Source organism: Manis javanica, chromosome 2 (assembly GCF_040802235.1).
Source record: "Manis javanica isolate MJ-LG chromosome 2, MJ_LKY, whole genome shotgun sequence".
NCBI lineage: Eukaryota > Metazoa > Chordata > Mammalia > Pholidota > Manidae > Manis > Manis javanica.
In genome coordinates, this window is record NC_133157.1 from 59,838,509 (window position 1) to 59,856,360 (window position 17,852).

Consider the following 17,852-nt stretch of genomic DNA (forward strand, 5'->3'; position numbering starts at 1 on the left):
TGAGAGTATGGGTCTTAACAGTTACTAATGCTCACAATAGCTATCAGAGAGAATACTGATGATAATTTTTCAATGGGCAGTAATAAAATTTCTAAACTGTCATACCTACAAATGTGTTTTACTCTTTCTAAACTGCCATACCTACAAATGTTTTACTCTTACAAAACACATTTCAAAATAAGTTGCAATTCATAGAGCAAAGTTTGGAGAAGTTTAAAAAAATACAATAAATAAACTTTGATATAATAGCTTTTAAATTAATGTAACTTAAGATGACGTTTTTCAAAACTATATTTAATTAGCTTTAATTTCAATGACAGGGAAAGAGGTGCACAATTCATGGTGTTAGTGATAAAGGGATGTTTTCAATTCTACTTGTCTATTCAGTACATGCCTGACTCAAAACAACTATGTTAAGAGATAGCTGATGATGCAAATATATGTAGCAATTATATGGCACCAACAAACATTTCATTCTGACTTCCTGAAAAGTGAGGGTTTTGAAAGATTTAAAGGATTATTTTTAAATACCAAATTTCTATAACATTTGAGTTGGGAGAAGAATATAAATAAGAGAAATGTAATTACCCAAAGGAAAGCCTATCATAATTAACCAAGACCATAAAATGTTTTAGTTGAAGCACATGTTTATGAAATATTATGGCTAAATTGCATAGCTAGTGCATTCAGGAGTCAAGATTAAATCCTAATTTTTGTGAAATGGTGCTTTGCCTCTTATAATGTAGGTTGTGTGTGTGTGTGTGTGTGTGTGTGTGTGTGTGTGTGTGTTACAAATTGATATAATAACAATAAGAAGGTTGCTGTAATTATATTTCAAGCAGATTATGTTCAACTCTCTTGGGGAAGCTGATAGCATCTAATTAATCAATAAATGATAGACAACAAGGTGACTTAAACCCTATGTAAGACAGGTGTTATTCTGGGGCAAATACAGAAGGTAATACCATATTGTAAACCATTCATATTACACTGACAGACCATACATAAGTTTGTTAATAGAGCATGTGATTTGGTAAGAGCTGGAATATTAAAATGCTTTAAAATAGTTGCAATATATAATAAATTTATTTTACACATTTTAGAAGATTTATACTCATGCCAATATAAAAATTTCCCACTTATCCAATTATGTAAAAATAGAAAATTGAGACAGGTCTGAAGCTGAACAATCTCAATCCTGGGGGAAGACAATTTTAACAACTGCTCTTCACTAGAAGACAATAAAGATCTATCTCTCTACCCTTACAAAGAAGAATAATTTAACTCAATAATTAAATCTAAGAATAATTCTCCAAAACACTAAAGGAATATTCATTTCTCTTTAAAAAATCACAAAGAAAAACAGTCATGAATCAGTATCAGAGGTTAAAATTAGGTTTTTATAAACTATATATTAAAATAAGTAAAAGTCCAGCATGTGAAAAGAACCCCACAATGACCCATGTCTGAACCCCAAATAAACAAACAAAACAGATTGCTCTCCACTGATACTGCATAAAACTGGAGAAAAGGGTGCTTATACTTATTTATACTTTCATTAGAAGAAATATGAGAAAGAATGACCTAGCCATTAAGAATGCCAATATTCAATGCAACAGCTTTGGTAGGTTACAAAGGTGTAAGAAATAAAGGCTATAAAGGCTATGTGAAGCACTGAAAAACCAGAAATTGATGAAAGAGAGATTCATTTACTTGCATGAACCCGTACACAGCACTTTGCACAGGAAATCAGAAGACTTGTTCCATCCTCTTCCAGGAAGACACTAGGTGGAGAATATTCTATATTTTCTTCACTATAAATAAAACACATCTCTGGAATGAGGGGCTTAGTCTTTCCTCCTGGAGTAACCACTTCCTCTGATTTTGTCTCCCATCTAGAATCATTTTCTTCATTGCTGCTATCTGGCTGAAAAACACAATATTCCCATGTGAGTGACAAACATGGAAAAGAGCTCATCATTGGTTCTGGTCACTCAAATCCACTAACTGTTCCACCCACTAACTTTCAGCTTCTCTTCTTCCTCCTACCCTCCTTGACACAACTAGAAGCTTTTTATCAATGTTCCTCCTCTGGCTCTTAACCAGAAGCTAAGCTGTAGGAACAAGAAAATATTCTGTATATCTGCTTGTATAAGAAAGCAATGAGCTACAAAAAACCATGTCCTTACATAAACAATCACAGAAAGCATCAGTTTTTCTAATTTTTTTTTCTTCCTCTTCATTTGCACAAGGTTAACTGATTTGGTTTCATTTACTGCAGAATCTTAACCTAGTCACACCTGAAGCGGTGTTTTTAAAGACCTTAGTTATAATCTGTGCAGCAGTATTTAGAGAGTTCAGGAAGGCTTTTGCCTTACTACAAAGTTTTTAAAATCAAGACAGCAAGATCAGGCAAGTATCAGTAAATAAGGGAATATAATGTACAAAACAAAACTGTCATCTCTCCCCAAAATATATGAAAAATGCGTAGTGTTTATTTCAAACTCAAATTAATGAACTATCTCATTATCTCCAGAGATCTCCCATTAATAACATCTTACAATTTTAGAGAATTATTTGTTCAATTATTGGAAAGTCTTTTTCAATTAGGGAAATATACAGGTAGATTATGATATAGGAATAGAAATTAATAAACAGGTTTATCCATAAAAAAATAGAAACTTAAAGACTAAAAGGAAAACAAAAATAATGTTTATCACTCACCAGAGCCACATTCAAAGACAAGTGACTAAACTACCTCCTCTATTTACAAAGATCTGAATATATGACATATCACATATTTTCATGCTACAAAATATCTTAACAGGAAAGCTTTTACTTTACATGGAATTCTAAGGAAGACGTGATCTCAAGTATTTCTGATTCAATAAGTAAATATATCACCCAGAACATAAGATTCACATCAACACACTTTATATAACATCTTAAAAAAGATCATATAATTTGACCCTTTCTAGATTCCTACAGATCATTTTGTGTTAGTGCTGGAGAATGTGGATCTCAGTGAGCTAAATTCTATCAATATAACATATGAAATGACACTGAAAACAGCATGTATAGATGACTGATGAGATGAACTGGACAATTCAGTTCACAGTGAGTCCTGAGCATTTTACCATGCTCCATGTGGGAAGATAGAGACATTTTGAATGTAGGTTCAGAACCGACTTATATTATACAGAGTGACGTTTTCAAACATAAAGCAGAGACTATGTTCTCCCTTTGCAAGCTTCTATTATCATTAAGCTTTATGTTTCATGGTGAAAGGGGTAGAAAGAAAGGTTAGAATTACCCCTTGACTGAAATAAACCAGGACCAACAAATAAACCAATCATTTACTAAAAAATGTAAAGCAGTCAGAGAAACGTCTCTGCAGCAGCACTTAGAAACTCTCTGCCCTTCTAGGATGGCCATTAGAGTATGTACGTATTAATGTCTTCCTGTACTGTGTATGCTCACCTTACAATTATTCACCTGTGTTTTTACAGTCACTCATAAAAGGGCAGCAGAGAAAGGCAACCTTGACAGTGGCCCGTCACTTCATTACCTTGTAGTACGGCATGAGGAGAGCACATATGGCACAATGTGGCTCCATTGTGGCCATGGCTGCATTATACTCTTGCTCAGCCACAAAATTTGGGGACTTTGTCTGCCAAAGGTGGACCAGAGGCTTCGCCCAAGACTCTGTTTCTTCTATTTCTTCCTCAATCAATGCAACCTCAGGCAACTCTTAAGAGAAAGGGCATGAAAACACAGTGAGCATGGGACCCAGGGAAAAACAAATCTAATTATAAAAGCAAACAAGCATTCCCAGGTATCTGTGATATTAATGTCAGACAGGAAACCGATTTTGCTTTCAAATGCACCCTGGGAGAAAAGAACAACAGGAGTTTCCTTTTCATCCTCCTCATCTTCAAGGACTATATCAGATCTGACCACCAGACAACCATCCTCCTTTCGACACCTTCCTCATTCCTGCCAGGAATAACTAAACTGATCCTTCCTTTCCACCTCACTACTTCCGGTTCCTACTGCTACCGTAACACTTCAAGGTAAAGAGCTTATATGTGTGAGTACATCTTCCAGGTAACAGAGCAACTCACTAGCCCAGTAACTGATTTCCCAGTATTTGTAGTCTCTCACCTAATACTGTACATGGCTCAATAAAATACTATTTATAGGATTTTATTTAGTTAACTTTTGGGTTCAAGAATTTATGACAAATAGCATTTACAGAGCACATTGTCATGTGTCAAGCAATATACTGTCATTACATGGATATCCAATACAATCTCTATGTTGAATCTTATTTGTTCAATATGATGTCCCCAGAGGGTCATATCTCTTAAGCATGTATATCTGTTAACATGAAAGGGGCAGAGATCTACTCCACAAAAATAGAATTCTACAACATTTTAAAGAAGGCCAGAAAAATACAGAAAGATGTAAGAGGTTAAGAGAGAAAAAATTTCTCATGCTTATAGCAAAGGACAGTGTGTCAGGGCAGGTGGCAGCAACCATGTCTCCATCCAGTACTTGATGTCTAGAGCTGTGACATTCGGAAATTCCTCACCTGCTGGCACAGTTTTATGAACAAATACCGTGGAGCATGGTCCTCAAGTCCCAAGCATGGGCATTCCTATTAACCAGTGTGCTCCAGCCCTTGCCTGGCTGACCTTCTACCTATTCCAGGAAAAGCAAAACAGATTTGCTCAAGTAGAAAAATAGCAAGGGCTGAGTGAGGCTGAAAATAATTCAAAAGACCTCAAATGCCAAGTGAAGTGAAAGGGAATGTTCCTGCCTCCATGTCAGTGGTAGTATTATTATTATTTTTTATTTTTATTATTTTTTAATCATCATCATCACTATTATTATTTTTTACAATGGAAGATGCATAATACTCAATAGGGTCAGCATATTAAAACAAAAGGTAAAAACCTGCTTATATTTGGAATGAAGTAATTAGATGTTAAACATGAACTGCTTCCACCTCACTTTCCCTAAAATATACAATAGAAGACTTCCTATTAAGACTAAGATTTGACAACTAGAAGATTATAGAGTGAAAAGTCAACCAGGAACTTGAAATACCAGTAAGTCCTAACTCACAGGCTACTACCTCCCACATACATTCTAAAAGTAGGATCTAAACAAGAAGAAATCCCTAGGTTTGAATAGCTGTTACAACCTATAGACACACAATAAATTTATCACATTACTTGCTTTATTATAAAAGATTAAAACATACAAGATAGATAATGCTCTTCTCCCTTCCATTGGTCCTAAATTTATGTGAAGAGTTCTCAAAATATTTTTAGGGATGGAAGAAATACTACTGAATTCCTAAGAGCCTTGTAATAATGAAAAAGAGGTAAAGGACAATTCCTGAAAATTGAGAAATTAGTAGAGTGTGGGCAAGACCTTTAGCAACACTTGACCTCGGATATCCTGATAATAACTTGAGCATGACCTCAAACTTTCTCAACACAGATCTGGCAGAGGACCTTGCCCTATATCTGTCCTTCCCTAAAGATAAGGTCATGCTCTGACCCAAAGAGCATTTGTTTTCTGTCTGTATGCTCTCGGGGCCACAGGACACAGTGAACAACATAACTATGTAATACTGTAAATTAAAATTAGCATGGCAGCAATACTGAGCCATCAGACCGGATCTAGCTTTAAGTTAATCCTTTGATTTGGAGGGGCTATGGCTTTAGGTAAGACAGATTCTCACATGGTGAGAATTCCTTTCTCACCTACTTCAAGGTTGTTTTATTTTAATTTTAATATGAAAATGAAAGAGCAAATGTAAAACTTTTTAAACTCTGAGGTGACAAAGTTCTTTGAAAACCCTAAAGTGATATATAAACATATATATTACTATGTAAAATCCATGCAATTCCCTTATTTTCATTTGATCTGTTTGTCAATTCAATGCATCAATGTTTTATGTGAGGGGAAGAGACTGCACTTAATTATAAGTAATTCGGATTTTAATTTAGCTTTGAAAGTCAAAAATACTGGCACATTCTTGAAAGTAAAGCTTTAAAAGTCAAAAACATTGGCCCATTCTTGCATCTTCCTGAAATTTCCTCATCAAATTATTCATCCCGCCTCTTTCTCCAAGAACTCTTGCTTACCCATGGCATTGTTAAGCATGGTCTAACTCTGGCTATTGCCTTTCCCAGATTTATGATATTCATACAACCACAAATCTCAATTCCTTAGGGAACCAAGATTCCCTAAGGGGGATCTCTTCAGGATATCTAGCTACTCTCATCATCACATAATTCCAAATGAAAGCTCTCCCTTTCAGCTTCTAAACACATTCCTCTATTACTGTCCCTTGTTTCTTTTAAGTATACCTTCATCTACCCACTTTTTAAAAAACTATTTTCTATCTTCCAATATACAAAAGAGGGAAAATGCTTTTCCATTGTACCTTTTAAATGTTTTGATCATTTGGTATCACTATGCCTACAGAGTTCCTCTCTTCCTTTCTGGAACTATACTTAACTAATGAACTTGTAAAGGTTTCAGTGTAATCTCATTGGTATATGATTACCTCAAAATATGTATTTTGAACATTCTATGCAATGAAAATAGCCCATACTGTTTTATATTTTTATATTTTTAAAATATCAAATTAGTTCTCACAATACCCTCATAATAGAAGAGGACAGGGATAAAGATATTAAACATACAAAGACATGGACACTGTAGGCTTAATGAATACCAATATTCTTATTACTATAATTTTAAGTGTTTTTATGCCAGCATACCAACAATCTGGAGATCATGCACAGCTCTGAGTCTCACCATGAAAGCCACAGTTTGCTGTAGCATCAGGAGAGAGTGAGGCAAGGGAAAGATCCCTTAGTATAAGTTAGGGAACTCTGAAAATGTTACCAACATAGAACTCCCTCCTTTCCCACTGTATTCTCAACAAAAACAAAAGAAGAGCTAATAGTATAACAGCAGTTCTCAAAGCAAGGTCTGTGGACTTCAGGAGACACACAACACATTTTCACAGGGTTTGTCTGGACAAAAATACTTTCATAATAAAGCAAAGCTATTATTTGTCTGTGTTACCTTGTTGACATTTTAATGGTGATACAAGAGCAGTGGAGGTACCTTGGTAGAACTGTTGGTACCTTAGCTTGAATCAAGTCAGGGGCACCAATGCCATCATTATATTCTTGACTACCTAACATTTACAGTGTGGGGGTGGGAGGGGAAGGGGGGGTGGGAGGGGAGGTGCATTCCACTTAGCAATGCCTTGATGAAGAAAAAAAAAAGTACCAAGTTTATTAAATTGTATACTTTTATAAAATGGGAAGTATGCATGAAGTACTTCTGCTGCACACTGAAGTTCAATAGTTGTCTTGAAAGCATATGTGCAATTAGTTGAATCACAAGTTCAGTGAACTGCCTTCTTCATGGAATATCATTTTTACTTAAAAGAATGATTAACAGACAAATTATGGTTATTCAGACTTGAATGTCTGGCAGGAATTTCCTAGCCAATGAACAATGCCTATCATTTTAATAAGAAACTAGTGAGAGAATTTGTTGACAATGGTAAATGTAACCTTGTGAGTCTAAAAAAATTGGAATTTTGGAGAACTTCTACCTACTATTATAAGCTTGGCAGCTTTCCAATATTTAAAGCTGTTTCTGATGAGACTGATAGTGATAATATCAAATGTAATTTTTAAATTTTACATAGACTTGTATAACTCAGATCTTTGTTTACCAACACATGATGACACAAAATCATGCATTCTTAAAAGAGCCACTCAAAATACAAAATAGACTGATGCACCTTTAGCTTAACACCCTACAAAAAGCTCACTGACGTAATTTCAGACTCCATGTTGCAATGACCTTTAATAAACTACCATTTGTCAAGTTTGATGTTGTGTCAAAAGAATACCCATAACTATCTGAAAAAGCTATTAAAATACTGCACCTCTTCCAACCACATATCTGTGCAAAGCCAGACTTCGTGCTTATACTTCAACCAGAACAACATGATTAAATGCAAAAGCAGATAAAGTCTAATTATTTTTATTAAATCGAATATTAAAAACTTCCACAAAAACTGTAAAACAGTATCACCCCTCTGTTTATATGATATGGAGAAACTGTTAATTTTTATGAAAATAAATGTAACTGTTCACATATTTATTACTGCTTTTAAATGAATTCATGCACTTAAAATTTTGCTTGTTTTAACTTTAGTGTATAAATATCAATAAGGTAAACCCACGGAAAGGGAAAGAAAGGGATGAGATGAAATGAAATGAAACCTCTATGGGGTCTTCAAAACACTGAAGAGCGTAAGGGGTCCTGACAGCAAAAAGGCTGAGAATCATTGACACACATTATATGTATGCCATTTTCAGGCAAAATGTTAGTTCCACAGAGTCAAAACTGAATGATACAGCCCTAATAATACTGGTGTAGATTGCAGTCTCACAACCAGGCAAGAATTTTATATAAACTCCTTTCCTCAGTCAACATTATGGTACTTAACCACAAAGAAAACAAGTCAACACTGCAGGAAGGTCTCCCTGCCTCTTAGTTCCTTCACTAAGGTCTGCAACATTTGCCAGATATGGTAGAAAAAAAACATTCTATGCCAAAGCACTTCATTTTCTTTTTTCTTGGTGAGCTCTGGCCTTCACGGAGGAAATCTAGACTCCCAGACTGTTACATTGACAAAAACATTCCCATTACTCTGTAGCAAGTCAAGAAAAGCATGAGCCTAAAAACACCACAGTTCCTTAAATTTACACGAGCCCTTCTGATTTCACAGAAGCAGTTTACAACACGACTCCATACACTATGCTCTCAGGAACACTGTCCTGAATTAGGAACATAAGCAATGGTTTACGTAGCCTCACAGAAGTACGGCCAGCCTCCTAAAAGCACTACTGTGACGGGGATGGGGGGAACAGCTACTCTCTTGGATAAACACACTCACACAACCATTAAAAATGCTGCTGCCACACCAGCAGCACCTTCAAAAGCTGCTTTGAAATTTTTCAATTGCCCCATCACTAAAATAGAGTAAGATGTTCTATTTTACAAAAGAACGTGCCTCTAAACCAAACACCCAGCTCATGCTTTATACACACAACACACCGAAACTTTTTTCAGTAGTAGCAAAAATATTCTTTCTGACTTAGAGCTAGGAAACCAAGCTTTGCCTCTGACTGAATATTTCTGTCAGAAATAAAAGCTTTTGGTGAAAGGCAAGAGAAATAGATAATTACGCAGCACCAAAAACAGTGCTCAAGAAGAAGAATTAAACCAACAATATTTGATTTATATATGTGGCAGCTAGACACTGAAGCCAACCGGAACTACTTCTGCCTCTCAGATTAAATCACAGAAGTGGCCCCCCAAGAGAAAGAAGCCTGCTTACAACTCGCCAAGATCCTTCCCAAACGTGTCTGAAATGCATCTCCAAAATGCTCCTTCCTTCTTAAATAAAAATAAATTTCATCTTTCATCCAGTTCCCGGCGCAGCACTTCTAAATCCCTGGAATTCCCTGATAAGGGTGAGAAGAGCATCACTGGTTAAAATATTTGATCTTAGTCTCTAGTTCCAGACACAGAAGCTTCTAAGACCCATGGAATCTCAGAACTTATCAGTGGCATTGACTGGCAGCTACAGCCCCTAGATAATAGTTTCAGGATGTGTTCTGGGCACAGAAAGACCACGGCATGATTATAGAGTTGATACTTCAGCCCCACCCGATCTTAGGGGAGGGAAGAGAGGCTGGAGATTGAGTTGACTGCCAATAGACAATGATTTAGACAATCACAGGGACATACTGGAACCTCCATAAAAACTCTACCCAATGGGGTTAGGAGGCCAGGATTGGTGAACATGCAGATACGATGAGAGGGAGATGCACCTGGAGAGGGCATGAAAGTTCTACACACATTTCCCCATACCCCATACCTTTCCCCATACATCCCTGCTTTGTGGCTGTTCCTGTCTTGTAAACCATGAAATGTTAAGTAAAGTATTTTCCTAAGTTCTGTGAACCATTACAAAAAATTATCAGACCTAAGGATGGAGTTGTAAGAATCCCCCAGACTTTATAGTCCATTGGTCAGGAGTAAGGACTTGCATTTTAATTGGTGTCTGAAGTGGAGGCATCTTGTGGCAGAGTTCCTAACCTGTGGGGGCTGTGTTAACTCAAGAGCCATTAGTCTCAGAAATGAATTAAATTATAGGACTCCCAACTGGTGTCTGGAGAGTTGGAGAATTGGCTGGTTTGGGAAAAATAACCTACACATTTTCTGTAGGGAATATTCTCACTTATAATACCCCACCTTCTCCCTCAAGATGACCAATTCTGTTTTTCAAAAGATTAAATCCAGTCTCAAATGTATAACTAGAAATGTGTCTTGTCCATAGGTAACCATAAAGTATCAGATTCAGTAGCACATCCAACACTGACCCAGACTCCACAGCACAGGAAGTTACTGCATGGGAGAGACCCAGTCCTACAGGGCATCTGGGACAGAAGGGGAAGAGGCCATAGAAAGTGGGGAGCTTAGAGAATCCTAAAAACCTTATAATTCTGAAAAGAATGTCAGGCTTGCTGCAATTCACTTGAGATACTACAGATGTTCATAAAATCTCAAGATTTCTACTTGTACTAGTTTGAGGCATACCCCATTATTTAGAGTGCAACATTTTCCCTCAAGTTGGTAAAACGTCCTAAAGTATAGTGACATGTGACCTTAGGGATTATTATAGATAATAATTTATAATTTCAATGATTAAATATTTATTTTTGGTAAAAAAAAATAAGCAATTTACATTTTTTCCTAAGAAAGTGTATACAAGTAAAACAAGTTTATATAAGTAAAGAATAAAACTAATATTAAAAATATTTAATATTAATATTGGAATTTTATTTAAATATTAATATTTAAAATATTAGCTCAAGTGATCACAAGATTGAATCTATGGCAAATATATAGTTAAGCAATGCAGAAAATTAGATAAAAGGCCCCGACCTGGTGATCTAGAACAATGATTTATTTAAACTATTCTGGGGTAAGCAAAGCTACAGGAGTAGATCTCTGATCCAACTCTATTAGAATAACTTAAAACAATGTTTCATTCATGCAATTTGAATGGTTTTAAATTTTGGTCACAATTCTAAACCTCAGTTTCTTCATCTGCAAAGTAAGTATAAGATTATCTAAACTACAGTTTTCCAACAGATTATAGCTGCCATAAAGCTGCTACTAATTGTATGCAACACCCAGGGCTACTGCAGATGACCTTCCCCCTGGGTCTCAAGCATAATATTTGCAAAGATTATACAGAAAATTACTTAAAATTCATGCCCTAAATACTGAACTTTTAATATAACAAGATAGATTGGAACAGGAAGAGCCAATCTAGACATACGCCCAGTTATCTACCTCCTATATATAAATATTTCTATCAAAAGACTTACCTTTCAGAGGAAAAAAAATATTTGTCCATTCTGCCAAAAAATCACTGAATATTACTTATAATAAGAAAAATAAATGTCCTTTTCAAAAGTATCCAAAGGAAAATACCACTTCAAAATGTATAAGTAAGAGAGGGAAGGAGCCAAGATGGCGGCATGAGTAGAGCAGCGGAAATCTCCTCCCAAAACCACATATATCTATGAAAATATAACAAAGACGACTCTTCCTAGAATAAAGACCAGAGGACACAGGAAAATATCCAGACCACATCCACACCTGCGAGAACCCAGCACCTCGCAAAGGGGGTAAGATACAAGCCCCGACCCAGCGGAACCTAAGCGTCCCTCCCCCCAGTTCCCGGTGGGAGGAGAGGAGTCAGAGTGGGGAGGGAGAAGGAGCCCAGGACTGCTGAACACCCAGCCCCAGCCATTCGGACCAGAGCGCAGACACAGTGCATGCACAGGGCTCTGGATACTAGGGAAACAGGGCAGCAAGAATGGTGAGCGGGTATCGGAGGACAGAGCCACAGGACAAAAGAAGAGTGAGCGACCATTTTTTTGTTGTTGTTGTTTTGTTGTGGTGAGTGCTTTTCAGAAGTCTTAAAGGGACAGGGACCCCAAAACTAGGGAAACAGGGCAGCAAGACCAGCGAGCAGTATCAGAGGCCAGCGCCAGACAACAAAAGAAAAGCGAGTGGCCATTTTTGTTGTTGTTGTTGTTGTTGTTGTTGTTTTGTTGTGGTGAGTGCTTTTTGGAAGTCTTAAAGGGACAGGGACCCCAATACTAGGGAAACAGGGCAGCAAGACCAGTGAGCAGGTGCCTGATGCTGGCAAAAGAGAATAAAGAAAAACAAGCAACCATTTTTTTACTTTATTTTATTTTATTTATTTATTTTTTTGTGTGTGTGTGGTCATTGTTTTGTTTTGGCAGGTGCTTTTTGAAAGTCTTAAAGGGCAGGGCAGGACACTTAGTCTAGAGGTAGGTAACCCGGTGATCTCTGGGTACTCTAATGCCCTGGGTTGCAGGGAACACAGAGGCCTCTTACGGAGATAAATAGCCTCCCGGCCGCTCCCCCTCCAACATGACTCCACCACTTTGGAACAGCAGCCCAAGCCAGGCCACACTGACAGCAACAGCGGAGATAAACTCCATAGCAGCTGGACAGGAAGCAGAAGCCCTGTGTGTGCACAGCTACCCAGCACAAGCCACTAGAGGTCGATGTACTCCCAGGAGAGGAAGGCCACAAAACAAGAAGGGAAGTTCTTCCAACCATCACTCGTCCCAGCTACGCAAACTATTCCTATCATGATGAAAAGACAAAATTACAGGCAAACCAAGATCACAAAGACACCAGAGATGGAGACAGACCTAACCAGTATTCCTGACAAAGAATTCAAAATAAAAATCATAAACATGCCGACATAGATGCAGAGAAATACGCAAGAGAAATGGGATGAAGTCCAGAGGGAGATCACAGATGCCAGAAAGGAGATTCCAGAAATGAAACAAACTCTGGAAGGATTTATAAGCAGAATGGATAAGATGTAAGAAGCCATTGATGGAATTGAAATCAGAGAACAGGAATGCATAGAGGCTGACATACTAAGAGATAAAAGGATCTCCAGAAATGAAACAATATTAAGAGAACTGCGTGACCAAACCAAAAGGAACAATATCCGTATTATAGGGGTACCAGAAGAAGAAGAGAGAGGAAAAGCGATGGAAAGTATCTTGGAAGAAATAATTGCTGAAAACTTCCCCAAACTGGGGGAGGAAATAATTGAACAGACCACAGAAATACACAGAACCCTCAACAGAAAGGATCCAAGGAGGACAAAAACAAGACACATAATAATTAAAATGGCAAAGATCAAGGAGAAGAAAAGAGTTTTAAAGGCAGCTAGAGAGAAAAAGGTCACCTATAAAGGAAACCCATCAGGCTGACATCAGACTTCTCGACAGAAACCCTACAGGCCAGAAGAGAATGGCATAATATATTTAATGCAATGAAACAGAAGGGCCTTGAACCAAGGATAGTGTATACAGCACGACTATCAATTAAATATGATGGCTGGATTAAACAATTCCCAGACAAGCAAAAGCTGAGGGAATTTGCTTCCCACAAACCACCTCTACAGGGCATCTTACAGGGACTGCTCTAGATGGGAGCACTCCTATAAAGAGCACAGAACAAAACACCCAACATATGAAGAATGGAGGAGGAGGAATAAGAAGGGAGAGAAGAAAAGAATCTCCAGACAGTGTATATAATGGCTCAATAAGTGAGCTAAGTTAGGCAGTAAGATACTAAAGAGGCTAACCTTGAACCTTTGGTAACCATGAATTTAAAGCCTGCAATGGCAATAAGCACATCTCTTTCAATAGTCACCCTAAATGTAAATGGACAGAATGCACCAATCAAAAGACACAGAGTAATGGAAGGATAAAAAAGCAAGACCCATCTATATACTGCTTATAAGAAACTCACCTCAAAAACCCAAAGACATGTACAGACTAAAAGTCAAGGGATGGAAAAACATATTTCAGGCAAACAACAGCAAGAAGAAAGCAGGGGTTGCAGTACTAATATCAGACAAAATAGACTTCAAAACAAAGAAAGTAACAAGAGATAAAGAAGGCCACTACATAATGATCAAGGGCTCAGTCCAACAAGAGGATATAACCCTTATAAATATATATGCACCGAATACAGGAGCACCAACTTATGTGAAACAAATACTAACAGAAATAAAGGGGAAAATAGACTGCAATGCATTCATTTTAGGAGACTTCAACTCACCACTCACCCCAAAGGATAGCTCCACCGGGCAGAAAATAAGTAAGGACATGGAAGCACTGAACAACACAGTAGAGCAGATGGACCTAATAGACATCTATAGAACTCTACATCCAAAAGCAACAGGATGCACATTCATCTCAAGTGCACATGGAACATTCTCCAGAATAGACAACAAACTAGCTCACAAAAAGAGCCTCAGTAAATTCCAAAATAATGAAATTCTACCAACCAATTTTTCAGATCACAAAGGTATAAAACTAGAAATAAACTCTACAAAGAAAACAAAAAGGCTCACAAACACATGGAGGTTAACAACATGCTTCTAAATAATCAATGGATCAACGAACAAATTAAAATAGAGATCAAGGAATATATAGAAACAAATGCAACAATAACACAAAGCCCCAACATCTGTGGGATATAGCGAAAGCAGTCTTAAGAGGAAAGTATATAGCGATCCAGGCACACTTGAAGAAGGAAGAACAATCCCAAATGAATAGTCTAACATCACAATTATTGAAATTGGAAAAAGAAGAACAAATGAGGCCTAAAGTCAGCAGAAAGAGGGACATAATAAAGATCAGAGAAGAAATAAATAAAATTGAGAAGAATAAAACAATAGCAAAAATCAATGAAACCAAGAGCTGGTTCTTTGAGAAAATAAACAATATAGATAAGCCTCTAGCCAAACTTATTAAGAGGAAAAGAGAATCAACACAAATCAACAGAATCAGAAATGAGAACGGAAAAATGACAGACTCCACAGAAATACAAAGAATTATTAAAGACTACTATGAAAACCTATATGCCAACAAGCTGGAAAACCTAGAAGAAATGCACAACTTCCTAGAAAAATACAACCTTCCAAGACCCTCTTGGGAAGAAACACAAAAGTTAAAAAACCAATTATGAGTAAAGAAATTGAAATGGTAATCAAAAAACTATCCAAGAACAAAACACCCGGACCGGACGGATTGACTTTGGAATTTTATCAGACACACAGAGAAGGTATAATAGCTATTCTCCTAAAAGTTTTCCAAAAAATAGAAGAGGAGGGAATACTCCCAAACTCATTCTATGAAGCCAACATCACCCTAATACCAAAACCAGGCAAAGACCCCACCAAAAAAGAAAATGACAGACCAATATCCCTGATGAATGTAGATGCAAAAATACTTAATAAAATATTAGCAAACCGAATTCAAAAGTATAACAAAAAGATCATACACCAAGACCAAGTGGGATTCATCCCAGGGATGCAAGGATGGTACAACATTCAAAAATCCATCAGCATCATCCACCACATTAACAAAAAGAAAGACAAAAACTACATGATCATCTCCATAGATGCTGAAAAAGCATTTGACAAAATTCAACATCCATTCATGATAAAAACTCTCAGCAAAATGGGAATAGAGGGCAAGTACCTCAACATAATAAATGCCACATATCATAAACCCACAGCCAACATCATACTGAACAGCAAGAAGCTGAAAGCTTTTCCTCTGAGATCGGGAACTAGACAAGGATGCCCACTCTCCCAACTGTTATTTAACATAGTACTAGAGGTCCTAGCCATGGGAATCAGACAAAACAAAGAAATACAAGGAATCCAGATTGGTAAAGAGGAAGTTAAACTGTCACTATTTGCAGATGATATGATATTGTACATAAAGAACCCTAAAGACTCCACTCCAAAACTAATAGAAATGATATCGGAATACAGCAAAGTTGCAGGATACAAAATTAACACACAGAAATCTGTAGCTTTCCTATACACTAACAATGAACCAATAGAAAGAGAAATCAGGAAAACAATTCCATTCACAATTGCATCAAAAAGAATAAAATACCTAGGAATAAACCTAACCAAAGAAGTGAAAGTCCTATACCCTGAAAACTACAAGTCACTCTTAAGAGAAAGTAAAGGGGACACTAACAAATGGAAACTTATCCCATGCTCATGGCTGGGAAGAATTAATATTGTCAAAATGGCCATCCTGCCCAAAGCAATATACAGATTTGATGCAATCCCTATCAAATTACCAGCATTAATATTGTCAAAATGGCCATCCTGCCCAAAGCAATATACAGATTTGATGCAATCCCTATCAAATTACCAGCAACATTCTTCAATGAACTGGAGCAAATAATTCAAAAATTCATATGGAAACACTAAAGACCCCGAATAGCCAAAGCAATCCTGAGAAAGAAGAATAAAGTACGGGGGATCTCACTCCCCAACTTCAAGCTCTACTACAAAGCCATAGTAATCAAGACAATTTGGTACTGGCACAAGAACAGAGCCACAGACCAGTGGAACAGATTAGAGACTCCAGACATTAACCCAAACATATATGGTCAATTAATATTTGATAAAGGAGCCATGGACATACAATGGTGAAATGAAAGCCTCTTCAACACATGTTGGTGGCAAAACTGGACAGCTACATGTAGGAGAATGAAACTGGACCATTGTCTAACCCCATATACAAAAGTAAATTCAAAATGGATCAAAGACCTGAACATAAGTCATGAAACCATTAAACTCTTGGAAAAAAACATAGGCAAAAACCTCTTAGACATAAACATGAGTGACCTCTTCTTGAACATATCTCCCCGGGCAAGGAAAACAACAGCAAAAATGAAAAAGTGGGACTATATTAAGCTGAAAAGCTTCTGTACAGCAAAAGACACCATCAATAGAACAAAAAGGAACCCCACAGTATGGGAGAATATATTTGTAAATGACAGATCTGATAAGGGCTTGACATCCAAAATATATAAAGAGCTCACACGCCTCAACAAATAAAAAACAAATAATCCAATTAAAAAATGGGCAGAGGAACTGAACAGACAGTTCTCCAAAAAAGAAATACAGATGGCCAACAGACACATGAAAAGATGCTCCACATCGCTAATTATCAGAGAAATGCAAATTAAAACTACAAGGAGGTATCACCTCACACCAGTAAGGATGGCTGCCATCCAAAAGACAAAAAACAACAAATGTTGGCGAGGCTGTGGAGAAAGGGGAACCCTCCTACACTGCTGGTGGGAATGTAAATTAGTTCAACCATTGTGGAAAGCAGTATGGAGGTACATCAAGATGCTCAAAAGAGACTTACCATTTGACCCAGGAATTCCACTCCTAGGAATTTACCCTAAGAATGCAGCAATCAAGTTTAAGAAAGACAGATGCACCCCTATGTTTATAGCAGCACTATTTATAATAGCCAAGAATTGGAAGCAACCTAAATGTCCATTGATAGATGAATGGATAAAGAAGATGTGGTACATATACACAATGGAATACTACTCAGCCATAAGAAAAGGGCAAATCCTACCATTTGCAGCAACATGGATGGAGCTGGAGGGTATTATGCTCAGCAAAATAAGCCAAGCAGAGAAAGAGAAATACCAAATGATTTCACTCATCTGTGGAGTATAAGAACAAAGTAAAAACTGAAGGAACAAAACAGCAGCAGAATCACAGAACTCAAGAGTGGACTAACAGGTACCAAAGGGAAAGGGACTGA

At 37.1% G+C, this 17,852-nt stretch overlaps 1 protein-coding gene across 7 annotated transcripts in view; it reads right to left on the reverse strand.

Annotated features, from left to right (window-relative positions):
• The window catches only part of KDM4C (lysine demethylase 4C), a 506,879-nt gene that overhangs the window by 152,741 nt on the left and 336,286 nt on the right, over positions 1 to 17,852 (reverse strand). For 6 of the 7 annotated variants that reach the window (XM_073228549.1, XM_073228551.1, XM_073228548.1 and 3 more), the window contains 2 exons: positions 3,569 to 3,750; positions 1,714 to 1,927 (listed from right to left, as the gene is read on the reverse strand). The exons of the other annotated variant lie outside the window; for it this stretch is intronic. In XM_073228549.1, the coding sequence (XP_073084650.1) occupies positions 1,714 to 1,927; positions 3,569 to 3,750 (396 nt within the window). The remainder of the gene's footprint in view (positions 1 to 1,713; positions 1,928 to 3,568; positions 3,751 to 17,852) is intronic. 7 annotated transcript variants of the gene reach the window in all.